This window comes from Vanessa cardui, chromosome 14, assembly GCF_905220365.1.
Source record: "Vanessa cardui chromosome 14, ilVanCard2.1, whole genome shotgun sequence".
NCBI classification, from domain to species: Eukaryota; Metazoa; Arthropoda; class Insecta; order Lepidoptera; family Nymphalidae; genus Vanessa; species Vanessa cardui.
In genome coordinates, this window is record NC_061136.1 from 1,361,714 (window position 1) to 1,384,881 (window position 23,168).

A 23,168-nucleotide genomic window follows, 5' to 3' on the forward strand; every position below is an offset into this window, starting at 1 on the left:
AATTTACACTGGTTCTCGGAACCGCTCACGATGTATTTTGCCGTCGTGGGAGAAGGACGCCTTTATTTGGCTGGAAACGTTCACATAGCCCTTGTATTTGCAAGATAAGTTGAGGTCTCTCAAGTCGTAGAGCCGGATGCGACTGTCGTTGGAGGTGACCAGGATCTTGTCGTCGTTGGGCATGGGTTCGATGCCGCTTATCTTCCTGCCGGTCGAGTTCTTGCCCCTCGTTGAGCGAACGTCGATCTGCGTGTGGTATTTGAGTTGGTCTGTCGTGTAGAAAATGCATCGTCCGTCGTATGTACCGACGACGGCGAATTTACCGTTTTGGCAGAAATTCGCCGCCGTTATAAGTTTCGTCTTGCCGTCGACTTCGTTCCATACAGCAACCTGGGATAGTGAAAATATTATATTATTGTATCCTCAAATAAATGGAAACATTTTCCAATGTCTCAAACAAAATATACTTCAAAATTCTTCTCTTTAAACGAATAAGCGATAACGATGTCTATTAAAAAACAATTGAATACAATTTTTTTGTCAATTAACGAATTATTTCAGGTGAATATAATCATCAAATGTTATCCAATGTGCAGTGGCACATAATTATAACGTATGTATAAATAAGATTCTCAAATTAGTAATAATCAATGATGTTGTAGTAAACAGATATGTTATTAAGCGCAAAAGTGAAGACTATAAAACGTCCTAATTGGTACGTTTGCTTTTAGTTGTTTATTGATACGTTACAATACATCATAATTACGAAGTAATACGTTTTGCGTAATTAAAACATCTAGTTATCACTTTTACTTATTGTTTTTATCAAGCGAATCTTAACGAAATGTAAAAATAAACTAAAATAAACGGTCACCGGCGCGGTACACTTTTTTCTGTGGTTTAGTATGGATATAACATATCTGTTTATTAGAATATCATTGCTAATAATACTAAAACGCCATAAGAGTCAAAACAAATCAATGCAACTTCTTACCTTCTTGTCCGGGATATCCCAGAGCCTCAGTTTACCGTCTAGACTTCCCGACAAAAAGTACCGGTCGTCTCGCGGGTGGAACACTATCGCGGTCACAAAATCTATGTGCTGGAAGCAGCACAGACACTCCCCTCTCGAAATATGCCACAACCTCACAGTCTTATCCATGGAACTAGACAAGATGAAGTTGTTCTTCGACCAGGATACGTCCAGAAGATCGGAGGTGTGGCCGGAGTAGATACAGAAGGGTTTCGGGCAGAAGGGCGCGGAGGGGCCGATAGGGGGTTGGTCCTCGGGCGACGGGGGAGGGGCGGCCAGAGAGGCGAGAGACTCCTGCGAGGGGGTCGGGGACGCCTTCTGTTTCGCGTTGTATTTCGTGCGCATGTCCTGCGGTTAAAGTAAAGTAAAGTAAAGTAACAGCCTGTACATTTCCCACTGCTGAGATAAGGCCTCCTCTTCCATTAAGGAGAGGGTTTGGAACATATTCCACCACGCTGTTGCAATGCGGGTTTGTGGAATGCACATGTGGCAGAATTCCGATGAAATTAGACACATGCAGGTTTCCTCACGATGTTTTCCTTCACCGCCGAGCACGAGATGAATTATAAACACAAATCAAGCACATGAATCAGCGGTGCTTGCCTGGGTTTGAACCCGCAACCATCGGTTAAGATGCACGCGATCTAACCACTGGGCCATCTCGACTCTTTCCTCCTGCGGGTAACGAAAGGCAATTTGACGACCTCCATTGTCGAGTGGTGTGTACACCGGTTTTCATGGGTACGCCACTCCGAGGTCCCGGGTTCGATTCCCGGCCGAGTCGATGTAGATTACCATTAGTTCTCTATGTTGTCTTGGGTCTGGGTGTTTGTGGTACCGTCGTTACTTCTGATTTTCCATAACACAAGTGCTACAGCTACTTACATTGGGATCAGAGTAATGTATGTGATGTCTCATATTTATTTATTTATTATTTAATGAGTCGGCTGTGGTGTAGGAGCTCCCGTGCTAGGGCTGCGGGCCTCACCTGGAACATGCGGTGCGCGTCTCGCGTGACCCAGATGCGCAGCAGTCGGTCCTGGCCGGCCGTGGCGAGCAGGCGGCCGCACACGCTGAACTTACAGCACCAAACGGCGCCCGCGTGCCCGCCCGCCTCCGCGCCCGCCTCACCCGCGCCCATCTCCTGCGCCCCACAAGCGAAAACCGACCGTCAGTCGAAGAGAATTCAAAAATCACAAAAATGAGATCAATTCAAATGTGAATGAAAAGTTAGCCCTAAGGCGCAACGAATTTTCTGTGGAAGGTCTCGAAAGCAAATGTGAATGTTAGAAAACTCCCCCCAGAAATGAGATATTCACCACGAAAACCGACCGTTAGTCCCGCGTATAACATTTAATTGAATTACAACATAAACAAAAGACGATCAATCATTCAAATTTGAATTGCCCGCGCCCATCTCCTGCGCCGCACAAGCGAAAACCGACCGTCAGTCCCGCGTATAACATTTAATTGAATTACAACATAAACAAAAGACGATCAATCATTCAAATTTGAATTGCCCGCGCCCATCTCCTGCGCCGCACAAGCGAAAACCGACCGTCAGTCCCGCGTATAACATTTAATTGAATTACAACATAAACAAAAGGCGATCAATTATTCAAATTTGAATTAAAAGTTAGCCGCAAGGCGTTAAGGCGCATCGAATTTTCTGTGGAAGATCTCGAAAGCAAATGTAAATGTTAGAAAACTCCCCCTAGAAATGAAATATTCACCAGAAATGCCATCAAACTAGGTATGCTGTAATTTTTCACATTTCATGGGTGTTTGAATGACGGTAGATATTTCTCGCGCTCTCAAGAAATTACTTCTGTGTGAATTTTATCATCATAATATAACAACAGTAACTTATAAACAATGAACTACGTATATATGGGAACCGAAAACATATTACTACTTTACAGATGTCGGTAACATTGCCGACCGTCAGTCGAATAGACATTAAATAATCATTAAAATGAGATCAATCATTCAAATTTGAATTAAAAGTTAGCCCTAAGGCGTAACGAATTTTCTGTGGAAGATCTCAAAAACAAATGTAAATGTTAGAAAACTCCCCCCAGAAATGAAATATTCACCAGAAATGCCACCAAACTCGGTATGTTATAATTTTTCACATTTTATGGATATTTCAATGACGGTAGATATTTCTCGCGCTCTCAAGAAATACCTTCTGTTTGAATTTTTTCATCATAATAAAGCAACAGTAACTTATAAACAATAAACTACTTATATATTTGAACCGAAAACATGTTACAACTTTACATATATCGGTAACATAAATATGGTCCTTCGAGCCGGATTACAGTTACTTCAAGTTCGTGTTGTTTTTACGTTCATAAATTCAAAGAGAGCCCGTCCAACGTCAGCTGTTTTGTCTGTCCGTGTCTCATACGTACCTGCACGTAGCGAACGCATCCGTCGAAGTCATAGGGCCCCTTGTGCGAGTTGGAGGCCTTGAGTTTGATATTGTGCTCGCCGCGCACGTCGTCAGCGATGTCGGCCACGTCCTCCTTGTGGCGCGCGTGCGACACTTCCTGCGCCAGCGACTTTGCCGCGTCCACGGTCTTCTTAACCGTGCTTCCGAAAAACCGCTTTAATCTTGAAAAACGGGTTAACATAACCTTAGTTAAATATATATCATTACGATATTTGCACCCAGTGGTATAATTATAAGACTTGGTTTACATTTTTTACTGTACACATGAGAATTAATGACGTCACCCCAAGATAAACGGAGTGTAGTTTGAGTCTTGGACTCTGGATAATTAATGTTTTGATCAGTTATTTAAGTACTGCCAATTGCTAACTATAAGCTACGAATTCATGCTATTTATTCTTGTCTTGACCCAGTATTGATACATTTCATGGTTTGACTAAATATTATCAAGTATTTCAGCTTTCGCTTTATATTTAAGCTAATGGGATTTTATAACTATCTTTGATCTTTTCTGTACCTAACGTTCTGCATTAAAATAATTTATAATTACTGAACAACAGATGTACGATACAATAGCCTGCCTTGTAATTGTACCACTGGTTACACTTATGATTAAGTTATTCACCAAAAAAAAAACCACTTTGTAAGCGTTAAAATCAGCAAATCCGAAATAGCAGATTCGTCTCAATGTGTTTTGCTTCAAGTAGTAAGTAAATGAATAAAACATAAACGTATTATAAAACTCTTAAATAATATTAGCATTTAAACCAAAATCACTCAGAAATGCTGAAATAAAATATTAAATTTCATATTTTTTTTTCGTAGAAATATAACACGGAGAAAAATAATCGCACGCTTTTTTGTGTTACAGCGGATTCACACAAGTCGATTTAATTGCTATATTTAGCTTTCAATCAAATTGAAACGTCAAAAATCACTGCAATAAAATTTTGTTAGTACGACACAACTTAGATTTCGTAAAACCGATCACATCCGAATTAAGTACGCTATCGCAAATTATCAATATTTATTTCTTATGTGGATATGATCTTTACACGAACAAAATCAAAATCAAAATAAACTTCATTCAAGTAGGCTTTTACAAGCACTTTTGAATCGTCATTTTACAATTAAGTGAAGCTACCACCGGTTCGGAAAGTAGATTCTACTGAGAGGAACCTGCAAGAAACTCAGTAGTTACTCTTTTTTTACATTTAATAACATTTAAAAAAATACAAAGTCATGGTAGTTAATACAACTATTTAAATTAATATATCCTGCCTGGAAGTCAACAGGTATTAGCTCCACGCTTTTTTATCATCTATAAAATCTTGTATCGAATAATATTATATGCTTTTTTTTTCAATGTATTTTTTACAAACGATTTGAATTTACGAAACGGCAAAGTTAAAAATGTCTGATGTCTGCGGAATAACTTGTAATATCATATGACCTAATACATTCGTCAATTTGACACGTCGATTTACATGCACTTGATGTCTCGGGTTGAACTGACGCGAGAATCTACAGCGATGAATAGCGTCGAACGGCGCGATACAGAGCTATTTCTATTGAGTTTGTAAATCGGCAGTAATCGTTTTTATTGAATTTGCCGATGCTACATCTAAGTTGTGTCGTTCTATATACCCGTTCAATTTTTACTAAAACATATTAGATTCTTCCTCAAGAATATAAGTCGGTCAAATTAAATCGGCCTGTGTTAACCGCTATATGGGCAAAGTAAATCGTAAGCTTCGTAATTAGTCGCGTTATACGATCACCTGATATTTATGTTGTCTTGGGAATGACACTTCACTAGATCTGCACGCATCAGTCTAGATTAACGAATATCATTGTTAGAACTTTACCTTCAAATATCTTGCATTGAAAATAAAAATCTGCCATTTATTTATGTAGCTCTCTTTTTTGCATACTTCATATAACTTTGGAAAACAGAAGAACAAATGGACCTTCTCGTAAATGATGATTTAACCACAGACTGACACTCTCAACACAATTGTAAACACGGGATTGTAAAGATGTCACATCCCTTGTACCTTTGTCCCTTCTATAATTGCTTACTAACCTCCTACCGGAACATAACAATATAGTATTTGTGTTAAGCGGTGGAAATTGTGGAATAATTTGAGACTGTAAAATCTACGCATTGGTATTGGATTAGTCTGTTACTATTTGGATCTTTGATATTGTATTTGACTATTCCAAATTCAAACGAACCAACATGCTTAACGGTCATAATAAACCAGAACTCAGTATGCTTTTTAAGGCGATTTTTTGGTGACTAAGTGAAGGAATTATTAGCCTCATTTTCTTTAGAGCACTTTAAGGTTTAGTTATATCATGGTAAAGATCTAAAATTCGTAACGTTGAAAATGTTAAAAAATCCTTACTACAATTTTTAATAATAAACCGCTAAAGAAAATAAATATAGTATTAAAGAGTCTCAAATTAAAAATTCTATCGATACAAACCCTTAAGTCTATTTTAACACACACTAAATTAATCAAAGGTAAGCTACGCTACAGCCTTTTAGGCTTCACTAAAGGGCCTCCTGACGACTCCTTTTTTTTAATGGTATAATGGTTGGCGGACGAGCATATGGGCCACCTGATGGTAAGTGGTCACCATTACCCATAGACAATGACGCTGTAAGAAGTATTAACTATTCCTTACATCGTCAATGCGCCACCAACCTTGGGAACTAAGATGTTATATCCCTTGTGCCTGTAGTTACACTGGCTCACTCACCGTTCAAACCGGAACACAACAATACTGAGTACTGTTATTTGGCGGTAGAATAACTGATGAGTGGGTGGTACCTACCCAGACGGGCTTGCACAAAGCCCTACCACTACTCGAGATTAAGGAGACGCTCTGGACCTTTGTCCCAAACTCTACCTAACTGCAGATTTCCAACACATGCATGTTTTCTCACAATGTCTTCCTTTACCGCCGAGCATGTGATAAAATCTATACTTATAAAAATCCATTATTTTCTAAATCCTAGTAACTTATAATTTCCACAATGATTTTATTATATCTACATACATCTACATATAAATAACGCCCCCAGTGTTGGGATAAACTACAAACTTTGTTCTCAATGACCTTGAGGGTTCAACTTTGTTTTCTACAACACGAAAGACTTAACCAAGACAATGTCACCATTGTCATTTGCTAGCCAAATTTCATTCTTATTTCTTTTGAATAGAGTCTATATTACAATAAACATAATTACTTCTCAGTCTTCCTCTTGATGGCGGTGGTCTGTCTATCCGTTCCTTCTTTCTTAATCTCCTTCATTTCGTCCTCAGCGCCGCCAGCGCAGACGCTTTCGCTTTCTTCATCGGTTTCTCTATAATTAACATTAATATTACATAAATTATTTAACATACATAGATAATAAAACTTTGTTTCATCGTATGGTAAGAACACTGATTAAACAAAATCAAACAGATACAACCACCAAAATAAACTACCAAAAAATTTCTGTAATCACTAATTCTATTTTTGAAATTGAAAATCACACTATTTTGTTTTTTTTTTTTCTACATAGAACACTTCTTCCTGAAAATAACATTCCTATTACACAACAATCTGAGCCCTTTAAAGATTATCTTTATAAAAAAAAAACTTGTAACAAACTATAATCATACTTTTAGAAATTTCTTACCTCTCTCTAAATTACAAAGAATTTGCTTCATACAGCCACGTACGTCTACAGTATTTACCAAATAATTATACCATCAAATACGTTTTCAATGCGTATAATAAACAATAATTGTGGCCAATGACAAGGAATAAAAAAAAACAGATAAAAAATATATATACAAAAATAGCGGCGGCAAAAAAAGATTGACAGTCATTAATTCCATCAATGTTTATTCAAATACTGGCATTAATTACCTAAAATCTACTTCCCTGACATTGATTATTTTAAAATATTGCCCAATCACGAAAACTCAAAATCAATCCGTGGAATAAAATTATCGATTCATAAAGAAATTACACCGACCGTTTTATTACAAACCCTTTTATATTTATAAGCCAATATAATAATCCAATATATTTTTTAATACCATTAAAAAAATATATTACTCGATAAAAAACCGTGGAGTATATACTAATTTCAACGAATATTTTCGATTGTATTCATGAGACAAATATGTGTGCCAAAATAAATACAAAATATATGCTAAAATGCCGAGTTGTTGGCGATTATTTTTGGTATGTTCTACAACCCGAAAGATTTCCGAATCAATTGAGCGAGTTTCAAAAGCCTTGATCACAGCAACTGATACTAAATTTACTTATTAATTGTAATTATACAAGTTATTATATAGAATTTGATTACTAAGTGTCATTGTAACAACGATCTATGTTTTATAAAAAAGGATCATAAACGAATATATATTTTTCTATAACAACACTAATGTACACACATACACCATACAACACAGAAACATCAAAAGCTTGCGTGCAAAACAACATCTAGACCAGAAGCAAAATACCGCATATCGAGATCCGAGAAGCTGACATATTTATTCTCTTTATAAAAAAAAAAATAACGGGCATAGACAAGATAGAATTAAAAAAGTGAACCTAGTGTCTATACTGAGGATTGATATTGCAGGTTGTATGGGCGTGGACGGAGATCGCTTCAAAAGGCTGAAGGAAGTGCTTGATATACTGATCGAAGCTCGCTTCCTCCATATATTCTTTGGTTTGCTCTTCAGACTGCAAATATTAGTTTTGGGTCAGGATTGCCTTGAATATCGTGTGATTTTAGTAACCTTATCAAACTAGCAAGAGTTTGATAAACTACCATTTTATACCTGAGAAGTAGATATTTTTGCTGTGTAATAAAATTATTATTTTACTTTTATAATCTGTATAATCATTTAATTGTGATCAAATTATTTTTTTCGTGTTAATCTTACTTTTAGGTTTAATCATTAGACGTTAAGTCAAAGTCAACCAAAAAAAAAAGAAAATTAGAAAAACATTACAAGTCAAAAAAATATTTTGTTAACGTGTATTAGTTACATAAGTTAAAAACATATCATGCATTAACAAACACTACCCTAGCGTGCAATTGACAAAAAAAAAAAAAACAATCCGTAGAGCATTCAAACCTGAAATATTGTAAACGTCATTGTTAGGAAGGTGACAGTTATTGAAACTAGCTCGGAATATCATACTACAGATAATGCAATTAGTTTTGACATAGACCATAGACACTATAGTTTGTTCGCGTCCCCCTGACCAATCAAATCTTTTCTAACAGCAGGGTGAAGGTGTATGCATATTTGTGTTAAAATTCCAACAAATTATATTTGTTTTAAAGACTAAGTATAATAAATTTAAAAAATACACATTAAAATAAAAAATCTAATCGGGGTGTTTAATCAACAAAATTCTTAACACTATATACAATCGTTTGCGAATCTTGCCATCGCGATGTAGAAATTTACATATTTTGACATAACGTCATCTAGTAGCTATAGGTTACATTAATTATTACGTGTACAGCTTGAATAAATTACATATAAATAAACAAAATTTAAATTATAACAATAAAAATATCAGTTAATAATTAATTAAACGTGAACTTGACTTTGTAATTTGAAAAGATTTGATTGGTCAAAGGGGGCGGAGTCAGGCCGGTAAACAATGACAACTCACTGCATTCTTAACGCGAACAGACTATAGTCGTGCATGTGGGCACAGATTATATATACCTGGTGTGGTCGTCGTCGTTGGCGCGGCCGATGTACTCGGAGGTGAGGCGCATGATATGCAGGCTGAGCGGGTTTATGCACTGTGGCAGCTTGTGTTCTGCCACGCTGAGGGGCATGCGCTCGCCTGCAATTGTGTATACAGGACTTAATAAATATGAGACAACATCACATACATAATGTTGTCTTAAATTTTCGATTGTCTACCCGTGACCACGAACGCTGCGATGTCAAAATATTTAATATACGCGATTCAAATCCGTTATAACTAGTTTTATTTAAATGACATACATTACTCTGATCCCAATGTAAGTAGCTAAAGCACTTGTGTTATGGAAATCAGAAGTAACGACGGCACCACAAACACCCAGACCCAAGACAACATAGAAAACTTATGGTAATTTACCATATGGTCATGGCACGTCATATATCTTCGTACATCGACTCGGCCGGGAATCGAACCCGGAACCTCAGAGTGAAACCATGAAAACCGGTATACACACCACTCGACCATGGAGGTCGTCATCGTCGTCAATAGTGTACAATGACTTTATAAATATGAATTGAAAGTTATTTTGTTTTTAATATTAAAAATCGTAATTATTCGTGAAGTTCACATTCATTAATAAAAATGTAATACAGGTTTATTGATGTCCTTCAAGGATTTCTTATGCATTTCTGGTTTCTGTCGAAATTGATAGCGTAATGTAAAAAATAATAAAAACATTATGATGGTGAGTAGCAAACAAGCGGATTGACCGCCATTCCATATTATGGAACTTTTCGATCGTTATTTTTCTTTTCTCCACGGGTATGCGTGATAAGTCAAACGGATGGGAAAATATGAGTTTTTTTTGGAACATATTTTAACGAATCACTATCTTCAATAAAACCATGTGAGTTTTGGCAAGTGGAATGCGAGACTCAATAGCTTGAATATTTCTAACACTTAAGAAACAAAAATATATGAGGTAAACAAAAAAATGCTTGATCAATTCAATTCAATTCTTGGTTTAATGGCTTTTAGTTGTGCCGACAGGGCACAGATTATTTCGCCAATGTCACGTAGGACGGAGAAGAATGCTTGATCAAAGAGTAGTGTGGGGACTTTTGAGATAGAAAGCTATTTAGGTTGGGTAATTGACGATATCGGCCGCCAATAGCTACTTGTGTGTGAGTATATGTGCACGTGTGTGTGCGTGCGCGTGATTGTGTGTGTGCGTCTATGTGTGTGTGTGTGTGTGTGTGCGTGATTGTGTGTGTGCGTGTATGTGTGTGTGTGTGTGTGTGTGTATGTCTGTGTGTGTGAGTTTGTGTGTGTGGGTGTGTGTGTGTCTGTGTGTGTGTATGTGTATGTGTGTGAGTGTGTGTGTGCGTGTGTGTGTGTGCGTGTGTGTGTGTGTACGCGTGCGTCTGTGTATGTGTGTGCGTGTGTGTGTGTGTGTGCGTGTGTGTGTGTGTGTGTGTGTGTGTGTGTGTGCGCGCGTGTGTGTGTGTGTGTGTGTGCGAGTGCGTGTGTGTGCGTGTGTGTGTGCGCGTGTGTGTACGCGTGTGCTCACTCACCGGTGTCGAGGTTGAGCACGGTGACCTGCTCCAGTATCTCGATGTCGGACAGCTGCGGGCCCAGCGCCGCGCCCTGCGGGGGGTCGCCCGCCGAGCGACGCCGCGCGCGCGCGCCCGACCCGCGCCTGCGGGGGGGAGGGGGGGGAGACGTACAATACACGAACGCCACGCGTTATATTGTAAGAACCTTGATTGTTATATGCGCGCCTGCTCATACAATACACGAACGCCACGCGTTATATTGTGAGAACCTTGAACCTTGATTGTTATTATGGTAGAACTATACAATAGGCTATTTAACAATACAGAAAATAAAGTGTCGATTTTTTAATCACCATATATATTATGAGTTTAAAAATGGTTATTTTCTGACGGAAGTTGAAAACACTAATTAATCTATTCAAAAATAAATAAAAAAAGTTTTTTTAAACGTTTGTCACGTGACACAAAACGCTCCCGATTGGTCGGGCTTATTATGACGTCACTTACTCGTAACCTAGTTTTAAACGTTTGTCACGTGACACAAAGCGCTCCCGATTGGTCGGGCTTATGATGACGTCACTTACTCGTAACCTAGTTTTCCTACTATATGTGGATTATATTATGTGTCAGAGATTACAATACAGGCAAGTGACGTCAGCGACCCGTTTTCGCACGCTCTTTAAATAAAAAATTCAATAATTTTTAATTTATATGTAATATTTCAGCCAATATGTTCTATAATTAAAAAAAAAACATTTACAGGTCCCTTAAGTTCTACTAAATAATATAAAATTAATTTTAAAACTAGTCAAATAAGCCTATTATAAAAGTTGTTACCGGGTCGCAGAGCCAAGGCTGGAGGTCCCGGTAGTGGGAGGTCGGCCCTCGCTGTGCGTGCGGGCGGAGCCTCCGCCCCCCGCGCCGCCACTGGGAGCTCCGCCCTCCGAGTCTCCGGCGTCGCCCGGGGCGGCGCGTGAGCGCTCGTCGTCGCGCGGGCGCACCACGTAGTCGCCTGGCGGCAGAGAGCGCGCTGAAGCTCTATTACTCCAACGTCCAGAATTATTTTAACGAAAAGCGAGCGATCTTACCGGTGTTATAAATTCAAGTTTTTATATTTAGATTTGGTTCAATTCACCTTTTGATTCAATTAAAGTGATCTAAAGGATTTAAGAAACCATTATCATCAAAACACTTGATAAATTTACTGTACTTAATATCTATCGTTATAACTATATATGTGTACTTGATATGTATCGTTATAGTATGACAAAATTACATAAAATCATTATAAACTCTAGCCTATATATTATTGTAATGTATAACCTATATTACTGTAAAATGACATCCAAATCCGTTGAGTAGTTTTTTCGTGAACGAGTAACAAACATACATACATCCATCATTACAAATTATCGCATTTATTATATCAGCAGGACGTTTAAGTATACTTAGGTACCAATTAAATCCAAATCACAAATCTCTCTCCGGATAAAAAAATATAAATCTAAGAAATAAAAGGAAAATCAACTCAATAGCTAGAACAATAAGGTCCATTTACCTTTGACGGCTTCTTTAATATCCAATGTGGAGTGGTGAGGTAGCGGCCTGAGGGAAGTGGCCGTGCTGCTTCTGGAAGAGGAGCTGGCTCGCTCGCTGGAGCGGGACTCGTGAACGCTGAGCGTGGACATATCCGCTGCTGAGGTTATACAAATCTATCATTTATATACAGAATCTCTGAATATTTTGTAACTTTAGGGGCAAGTGGATTAAAAATAATGGACTCCATAGCATCTGGACACAGGAAAGAAGACACGAAATCGAACACAAAATACTGACATGACTGAATTTGTATCTGTGAGGTTATACAAATCTATCGTTTATATACAGAATCTCTGAATATTTTGTAACTTTAGGGGCAAGTGGATTAAAAATAATGGACTCCATAGCATCTGGACACAGGAAAGAAGACACGAAATCGAACACAAAATACTGACATGACTGAATTTGTATCTGTGAGGTTATACAAATCTATCGTTTATATACAGAATCTCTGGATATTTTGTAACTTTAGGGGCAAGTGGATTAAAAATAATGGACTCCATAGCATCTGGACATATTAAAGAAGACAAAATCGAATACAAAATACTGACATGACTGAATTTGTATCTGTGAGGTTATACAAATCTATCGTTTATATACAGAATCTCTGAATATTTTGTAACTTTAGGGGCAAGTGGATTAAAAATAATGGACTCCATAGCATCTGGACATATTAAAGAACACAAAATCGAACACAAAATACTGACATGACTGAATTTGTATCTGTGAGGTTATACAAATCTATCGTTTATATACAGAATCTCTGAATATTTTGTAACTTTAGGGGCAAGTGGATTAAAAATAATGGAATCTATAGCATCTGGACATATTAAAGAACACAAAATCGAATACAAAATAATGACATGACTGAATTTGTAGCTGTGAGGTTATACAAATCTATCATTTAGATACAGAATCTCTGAATATTTTGTAACTTTAGGGGCAAGTGGATTAAAATAATGGACTCCATAGCATCTGGACATATTAAAAAAGACAAAATCGAATACAAAATACTGACATGACTGAATTTGTATCTGTGAGGTTATACAAATCTATCATTTAGATACAGAATCTCTGAATATTTTGTAACTTTAGGGGCAAGTGGATTAAAATAATGGAGACTCCATAGCATCTGGACACAGGAAAGAAGACAAAATCGAATACAAAATACTGACATGACTGAATTTGGAATTTGTATCTGTGAGGTTATACAAATCTATCATTTAGATACAGAATCTCTGAATATTTTGTAACTTTAGGGGCAAGTGGATTAAAATAATGGACTCCATAGCATCTGGACATATTAAAGAAGACAAAATCGAATACAAAATACTGACATGACTGAATTTGTAGCTGTAAAAAAATCATTTTTACCATGATAATAATCTCAAGGAAACTATTCATCTACGCGGGATTCACAAGTGTCTGCACAAACACAGGGGCCCTATTGACACGAACAGATAGAGTTCAGGCGTAGAACCAATGACTTAACGTGCTATCCGAGGTACGAAAGCGTAGAAACGTACGCTTTTATTGACGATTTTCAGACAAAAAAAGACCAATAACTCTTACCCACCAAACCTGGGCTTAAATCTCAGGATCGGAGGATATCTAGCAAATTGAATGAAGCAAACATGATAATATAAAAAGGGGAATATTCGTATTTTTAATAGTTTCTATAACATTGTAACCTCACCATATTTGGATTGTGAAAGCTCCAACGAGTCCTGGAACTCCCTGGTCAATGACTCTATTGTGCTAGCTGGACTTGGCAGGGACATCGTTTGATTCACTGCGTTAGAGAGAGGCTGGAACAATCAAAATCAAGATCAAAATATACTTTATTCACGTTGGCCTTTACAAGCTTTTAAATCATCATTTCACAGAATATAGCGTCAACAAAATCAGTAGTTTCTCATTTATAACATTTGACAATACAAAGTCATGTCAGTTAAAAACAATTATATGTAATAATATAATGCCTGTAAAAGTTGATTTGAACTCAGTATTGTTTTGTTCGAGTTTGAAGTGTGAGTTAGCCAGTGCAACTATAGAGAGGGACATATCATCTAAGTTTCCAAGATTAATGACGCATTAATGATGTAAGGAATTTTAATATTTTATATAGACCCATTATCTATGGACGATAGTGACCACCAGGTGACTATGCTCATCCTATATCATGAAAAATCTCATCTCAGAGAATGACACACACAAGCAAGAATTGCGTACACACATCATACGTGCTCTGTGATTGGTTGTGACCACATACAAATACTATTTAAAAAGTATTACCTCCACCAATAAGTCGTCGAGCGGTCTGTGTGAATCCGATACGCTTAGGTTGTCACCCTCCGTCGTCGATAGAGACTGCGAGCCGTGCAGCTTGTCTGTTACGAGCGACGAACAAATCAATACAACATTCAAATATCATCGAAAATGACGCAAATGGCAATCTTATGTAAAGCTACGGCCACACAATACAATACATGACATTTTATTGGTCAAAATAATCTCGTTTGATCGCATGCATGGATGCTACTTTACAGAAAATTCAGCCTTTGCGAGCGATAGAAATTTTTAAATGAAATAAGGAGCAATGAAAGAGTAACGAAAATGTGTATGATAAGCTTCCCCTCCCTTATGGTATTTTTTTTTAGTGCAACACTGACTTTGTGTTATTTCGGGATGAAAAACATAATACTAATAAAAAAAGGGATAACTTTAACACCTATGCACATGCATAAACAAGATACTAAGAAGTAACGAAAATTCTACAAAAAAAATCAAACTTGCATGAATATATTATTTAGTCTGTGGACAAAATGGACGATTCTTAAAACCCACGACTCAGAATGTTCTTATTTTAAATCGGTACAATAATTTCAAGCACCTTATGGTTGAAAAAGGAAAAAATATTTTGAGCATTGTTTTTGTTTATTTATCGGCTACGTAGGTTTTGTATTAATAAGTTTGACGTCTTGGCAAACACCTAATTACGAAATAAAGTTAAAGAATAAACATCATCGTCGGTTTCCGAATTAAAATTTTCAGACGAGATTAATTTTAATAATGTGTTCTAAATTTGAAATAATATTTTCGTTATAAGTACCAGTTTAATGAAATGAAAGCAGAGTGAATAAGAAGGCGAGGGGATCGGTTGTCGAGTAAATATAGTAAGGCTTAGTTCACATTAGGTCAGATATAGTCCTTTATATTTCAAAACCACGATACATAAACGGATCCCGATAAAACTATTACCCCAATATCGATTTATCATACGTCATACCACGATGCAATATATCAAAACAACTTTCAAAAGCCTGGGAACGATATAAAACGTAGAAATTACTCGTAGTGCATGATATCGAATAGCGAGAGAGCCGCCAGTCGGTCTGACCTAATGTGAACCAGCTGAAAAGCCGGGCACTCACGGGTGTAGCGTGTAATGTATCAAGAGAGCACGCTCGAGGCGACGCGAGTTTCGAGAGTGATAACGTCACAGAGGGGAGGGGAGGGGAGGTATGTAACGCCACAGAGGGGAGGGGAGGGGAGGTATGTAACGCCACAGAGGGGAGGGGAGGGGAGGTATGTAACGCCACAGAGGAGAGGGGAGGTATGTAACGTCACAGAGGGGAGGGGAGGGGAGGTATGTAACGCCACAGAGGGGAGGTATGAGTACACCCAGGCTACACCGCGAGGCCGGTACGCAGCGACAGTCACTTCTCTTCTTGCGGCGCGGCGGCGCGACGGGGCGCGTCTCGGCGCCGCTGACGGCCACGACGGCGCCGGCGCGGCTCTGCTTCAGGCTGTTCGCCTTCGTGCTCGCGATCACATCCGGTTCCGCCATCGCTAGCGCTGACGGACTGGTTACTTGGACTTCTCACATACATCGTATCGCTCAAACGCTCAACGCGTGACCGACTTCGATATTTACTTCTTAATTTATAAGTGGCAATGTCAGCTGAGATGGCCCAGTGGTTAGAACGCGTGCATCTTAACCGATGATTGCGAGTTCAAACCCAGGCAAGCACCACTATATATATGTGCTTAATTGTGTTTATAATTCATCTCATGCTCGGCGGTGAAGGAAAACATCGTGCGGAAACCTGCATGTGTCTAATTTCATCGAAATTCTGCCACATGTGCATTCCACCAACCCGCATTGGAACAGCGTGGTGGAATACGTTCCAAACCCTCTCCTTAATGGAAGAGGAGGCCTTATCTCAGCAGTGGGAATTTTACAGGCTGTTACTTTACTTTACTTTTACTTTTAATGTCCGTTATATTATTAATATGACTTCAATGGGGGTTTGCAATCGTCTCTGTTGTAGAGACGATTTGAATTTAATTTATAGGATATGAAACATTGCCTTGAAAACTTAACGGAAATAAAACCGCATTAGTTTTTGACGATGTGTAAATAAAAAAGAACTTATCGCGGCATACTTTGTTTAAAATTTCGACTTTGGTTTCTCAAATTAAAATGTTATGTTTACGTAAGCAGAGCCGCGGTAAGCAGCAATATATTTACTGGCTGGTGACCCAGTATAATATACGTATTGAGTGAGAAACCGAACTTATCCCAAATGATGCCGCAGACGATCACGAAAACACTTAATAAATGATAAAACAGATCAACTGTCGATAGATTGTTAGTTAGCCACGAAAATTAGTAACAATAATGATATTTTAATAATTAAGCAATTCTATTCTATACACATAAAACGAGCACGTGTGTCGTCGCCATTGTTTTGGACTGTTCTGTTTTAAGTACGTTGATTTTTTATCTGTATTAAATGTGGCTTGGTGACGTTTACTCTGGCTGAATTATAAAATGTCATAGACAGCAAATTTAATTTTTGTATAAAGAATGATTATTGATAGTGTCTACATGTAATATCACTATCAACTAATAAAGATTTTTAAGTTTTATATGATATATAGATAGATCTGTATTTATATTCCTTTGAACGACATCGTTGCTCTATGCTATGTATATTGCAATGGCAGGAGAACATAAGACAAACAAATCATATGTTTACATATTGTATGCGAGTTGCAAATGACTGCATTATTATGCACTACAAATAATTATTTGTTTAACTTTTTCCCATTAAACTAGTTGAGTTAACTTTAAGGTTATCCCCAAAGATCCGGGAACAAATTCGCTAACGTTCAAAACGCATTTCTAGAAACCATAGTTAATACCACAGATTATATCAAATCTTCACAATGATTTTATTGTCAATTCAAGGTAAAAGTTATTTATGGATCTTGAAATCTCCTGCCATTGGTTTTGACTATATACCATAAAATCAGCCACCCAAGAACCTTTTTATATAATCCCTATATATAAACAAAATCCTTTTTTATATGTATACTATTTTGTAGAAATTAAATTTTGAAAAAATATTTTATATTCAATAAATACAAGAGTTGTAATTTATTTGGATAAAATTTTCCTTACCAATTGTTTGATTTCTGTCCACATTCAAAGGATCATCTGATATAGTCGAAGGTTCTCTTGATGAAGCTGATGGCGCAAAGGTCGATTCACGAATATTTTCTACAAAGATAACAATCCCCTTCTATAATTGTTGTTTTTTTTTTCTCTAAAAGACTGAACAAATCAGCCTGCATTAAGGTATTATAACCTTTTTGAAGTTGTTTCATACAGACATATATTCTGGAACCTCCAATATTGGATATTAAATGTCGGCCTAAAACGAATTTGTTTTTGAGGTCGACATATAGAGATGAGTAAGACACTCCTACAGTGTGATTATAATTAGTACAACCTAATTAAACTCTGTTTAGAATTGTTAAAGATACATCGTTTTAGAAGTGTGTTTTAATAAAAATGGAGTCCAATGTGACTCCGAGTGTTATATTAAAGTATTTATAAGATATTTACTATTGGTTTTAATCATATATTAGTATTTAGAGTTATTTAAAAGTTAGATGAACACCCGAATATTAAAATCCCATCATATGATTCCCTAAGTCCAATTATTATATACAAGACACCGTTTGTTTTGCTTAAACACTCACATTTCTATATAGAAACACTAAAATCACCGTCAAATTTGTATGGATTAGTGGGAGCTTATACATGTCTTTACACAAAACCTACTAATCCATAAATAAAAAGCCAATCATAGCTCCTGAATTAGGATAGGCCATATAACAATCCGTAAACATAACAAAACAATAACAATTCTTGCATATATTAACCAGACATATTCAACTGCACTAGTACTAAACATCAAATTAATCAAAAATAAATCAAACTAAAATTAAATTAACAATGATTTCTGGAAGCTAAGATATAAATTAAATTATATTATGTATATGGAGCAATATAATATAACTGAAATGAAGTATGTTGTGTAAAAGCTACCATGCCTTTTATATAACATTTAAATCTAGTGTTGATAACAAAAAATCACATTTAAAACTTACGATGTGAATCTGCCACTCCACTCAAAATTCTTCCAATTCTGCCGAGTGACGTCATACTTTGCAAACTCATCGTATCATGAGATATAATTCTGTAAAAATTAACACAATCATACACTTAACATATGAGATAAATCAAAAATATACATATATAGTTAATATAAATAAAAATATTGAGAGTGGAAACTTTTTACGTCAGACGCGTGTCTATCGAACGTTACTACAAGGTTTCCACTTTTGCTCAAAAATTTAAACTTGGAATTAAAAAATAAACGAACTTCAATTAAAAAAAAATTCCAAGTTGCAGCTTACACTTATACTACTTTTATATTGTTTTAAAAATCGAATATTATATCATCTTTTAATTTAATTACAATTGGCAAAATATTATTTCAAAAAGATCTGTCAGAAGTGGGATTCGAACCCACGCCCACAGAAGTGGACTGCGACCTGAACGCAGCGCCTTAGACCGCTCGGCCATCCTGACATATAATTCGTAGACAAAACTATCGAACAGGATACACATAACAGAAATACCTAAACAAAAAACCAAATCTCTACATAAATCAGCATAATTGTCTTATGTAGTATTAAAAAATATTACTTATCCCAATCATGTTCTAAACTATTAATAGATAAAGAGACAGAATGAGATTTTATTCCCTGGAAGTGTTTGTGATACCATGTGAACTTTATAATAATTATTATACATTTTATGGTATAATAATAATACATATAGAAACCTTTTTCAATTTTTTATTATTTAAAAAAAATATATAGTTTGTTCACTTACTTGAATGGATGTTCCATCGGAGCTGATACAGGAGCACCAGGGTCAGGCTCATCTTCTTCTTCTGTCTGCATACACCGACGTAGTTCTTGAAACCTTTTACGACCTTGCACGACCTGAAAGGTTTTAAAAAAGGAACCTGATTAATAGCACGTGACATGATTATTGGAATAGTTTTGAGTATACTAGACCTAGTAAATTATATTATTTAAAAACAATGACAATTTAAAATTTTCAATCATAAATTGCAACTGATATTCGTAATAAAAATATCCTTTACTCTGATGTCGTTATTGTGGATAATCTCACCATGGATCGTAAAAACATAATGGAAATATTGAACTCATATTGATATCACAATCAGATTGTTAACTTTAGTAACCAACATCTAAACCATTATATTACCACATTTATTGTCATAATTTGAAACCTAACCAAATCGGAACTGAGATCATTATTTGTCTCTCAAGGCATTATGAGGCTGTTTAGACTGGCTAGATATTAGGGTGCTGTATTTGCAATGGCAAGCTTAAATGAGCCCACGGTGTTCCCTTAAGGCAAATTGTACAACTAGTTTCAAGTAAACAGATATCAAATGTACGAAGTAAATATATAATACAAACATTTTTAACAGTATTTCTGTCATCTTGCAACACCGTGTTCTCTGAAACTGGAGTGCTGGTAACACCAACAGGTTGTAAATCATTAGTTTTGTTCTGTTTCCTTTCCTTATCTCCATTGGAACTGTCTGTGACATTTATATTCTTGCATATTGATGATCTCCTGAAAAAAAATAACCTGAGTTATTTTCTATTTAATATAACTTGGTAGTGGCTTTATATGTGGGCATTTGCATAGGAACCATTGGGTTATATCATATATTCTACTGTAAAACAGTAATACTTAGTATTGTTATATTCTTGTTTGAGGGGTGAAATTTAACATTTATAATATTCATTAGTGGGTAACACTGCATTCTTCAATTTATGATCAAGTACATTCATGTAATCTCATATTGGTGCATATATATAATAAATATTTACTTAAGTATATCATATATGTTAAAAGGCAAAAAACCAACTAAAATGTATTTAAGTTTGGTGTCGCCAACAAAAAATATCAACACAATAAATCATCAAAAACATTCACAGATAGCACTTTTTGTAATGCTTGGATTAACATGATATAGTTGTACACAGTATAAATTACTAAACTGTAAAAATTGTAAAATAGATTAGAATAAGCAAGAATCAATTAAAAACTTGATTAAATAATGTATAGTCTAAGTTTAAAAATTTACCATACCACATTTTGTTATACCTTTTTATTAAATTCTAGTGATAATATAATATAATAGAAATAAAAGAAATATGCAATCTAATTTCACAGCAAACAATATTTTTGAATGCAAACAATTTGGAACAAACAAAGTTGTTCTATTTTAATTGCCATTTACTTTCTACTTGTTACATTAAAATTGTGTATATACAATGTTTGGGATTTAAATAAATTTACTTATATTATTCACATTTCAGATAATATTTCTCATATTTTGGAAATATAATTGAAGGGACTATAATGTATGCAAGATATAATTATTTAATATTTACCCCTCAGTCTAGAAAACAAGCAAAATTAGGACAAGGAATTTATTCCCCAAGGTGTTTAGATAAAAATGACATAGGACTGTATTTATTTTCATGATGGACTTATTTTCAATTATCAAAACAATGTGTTCATGAACTATTTACAGTTAAACATAAGTGATGATTCAACATGTTAAGATTGTTTTGGATAATTCAGTGTGTGTAAATAGTTGACACTGAAATAATTTTACTATTTGACAGTTCAAGTAAATATTATTGTGCATACAATGATCTCCAAAATATATTTGAATCCTTCATTTTTATAAAGAAAAGTAATGCATAATTACCTCAGCGGTAGACACAATAATAAAGCAGACTTAGACATAGTGAACACAGATCAAGAGGTTTTTAAAACACAACAATTTGACTTCAGGACACAAGACAAAGTGTAATAAATACAAAATTACAATGAGTCCTTAACACTAATCAGTCTCGCGTCAGTAACGATAGTTTGTGTATGTAATCACCTGCCGATACCTTCCAAGGACATTCATAACTACCAAAACATCTGTTGAACTAGATAGTCTAGCCAAACTAGTTTTTTGGTTCAAAACATTACATAAACAATACGAAATGTGTAATAAAGGAAGCCAGGTGGAAAATTCTTGACATACACTGACTCATTACGATAAAAAAACATCCCTGAAACAAATTGTAAAGTAATTACAGTACTCACTTTGATCCCTTGACGGGTGTGAACTCTTCAGCGTCAAAAAACTCCTCTGAGTCGCTACTATCACCCATTTTATAGAAGATGAATATTAGAACAAACAGTTATTACAATAATGGTATAAAATATTCTAGATCATTGTTTATTTTGTTAGTTATTAACGAAGAAAGTTGATTTTAATTCGTTCAACCATCTTCAACAATTTGACACTTTACTGTCACTGTCAAATGTCAAACGGTCAGCTGCGGCGACAAGGATTTAGGTATTACCAACTGAAATTATCCTTTTTAAGCAAGTACAATTTGTTTGAAATTATATACAAAGCTTGAAAACATTTAAGGAACAAAACAAGAAGAAAATAAACAAATACATATATGTAAATAAATCAGTCGGTCGTTAGTCATTTATCTTATTTACCAAAAAGTTTCATGAAGAAAAATTGCTAATATAGAATAAAAGAATTAAAGACATGTACCTATTATTGTTTTAACAATTTTATTCAGTTTTTAAATACAAAATACTTTTGTCACCTCTCTTATAATTATATTTTTTTTTTTACATGAGAATTATTATACATAAAGTTTTTCTTCTTTCATGAAGTAACATGGAATGGTGACAAGAATGTTAGCAACATTTCCTTATACAATTTGTGCCGATTCTTTGTGCAAAAAACGTACCAGCCGTCCACCAGTAACCAGTGGAGGCAATAATGCTAAGTGTTATGCTTTTAATTACTCAAGCCACTATCAAAATTAGTTACACTCTCAAATCCAATATGTGAACACAAGATATTGTCATCTAACATAATTTGAAATAAGACACTTATATTTGGATAGTTTTCTCACTTCAGCTTCTTCAACAGCTGCTCTGGCTCTTAACATTGTTTCTTTGATATTAGACGAGGCCAGTTTATCAACACATCATCAAGCTTAATTCCAGACTAAGCTAAGATAAGCTTAATCAGAAAGAAAAATAATATTAATGCTGCTGCTTTGTCAATCCTAAAGCTAGTCTGCAGATCTTGGCCTTTAATTAAATTTATAAATATAATAAAACCTTTTGCAATCCAAAACGGAATAAAGATAAACAAACCCCAGATTTACATACTCCATGCGATATACATTTAGCTCTACTATGTAATACATTACAAACAATCCTTGGTTAATTTGCTTAGATAGCCCAGTTGTTAGAACGCGTGCATCTTAA

General features: G+C 35.7%; 1 protein-coding gene and 1 non-coding gene across 2 annotated transcripts in view; both read right to left on the reverse strand.

The window, feature by feature from the left end:
• Window positions 1-22,065, reverse strand: part of LOC124535380 (WD repeat-containing protein 44) — a 22,421-nt gene extending 356 nt beyond the window's left edge. Inside the window, 20 exon segments of the mRNA XM_047111589.1 lie at window positions 8-38; window positions 40-390; window positions 995-1,381; window positions 2,022-2,177; window positions 3,451-3,652; window positions 5,273-5,326; window positions 6,751-6,867; window positions 8,115-8,249; window positions 9,254-9,377; window positions 10,814-10,938; window positions 11,633-11,807; window positions 12,354-12,491; window positions 14,091-14,202; window positions 14,690-14,784; window positions 16,118-16,252; window positions 17,865-17,963; window positions 18,860-18,948; window positions 19,650-19,762; window positions 20,270-20,429; window positions 21,969-22,065. Coding sequence (XP_046967545.1) covers window positions 8-38; window positions 40-390; window positions 995-1,381; window positions 2,022-2,177; window positions 3,451-3,652; window positions 5,273-5,326; window positions 6,751-6,867; window positions 8,115-8,249; window positions 9,254-9,377; window positions 10,814-10,938; window positions 11,633-11,807; window positions 12,354-12,491; window positions 14,091-14,202; window positions 14,690-14,784; window positions 16,118-16,252; window positions 17,865-17,963; window positions 18,860-18,948; window positions 19,650-19,762; window positions 20,270-20,429; window positions 21,969-22,036 — 2,866 coding nt within the window. The 5' untranslated portion in view covers window positions 22,037-22,065.
• Trnal-cag lies at window positions 19,260-19,343 on the reverse strand. The gene has a single exon. It is a non-coding gene; the product is annotated as a tRNA-Leu (tRNA).
• Window positions 22,066-23,168: the final 1,103 nt, after the last annotated feature.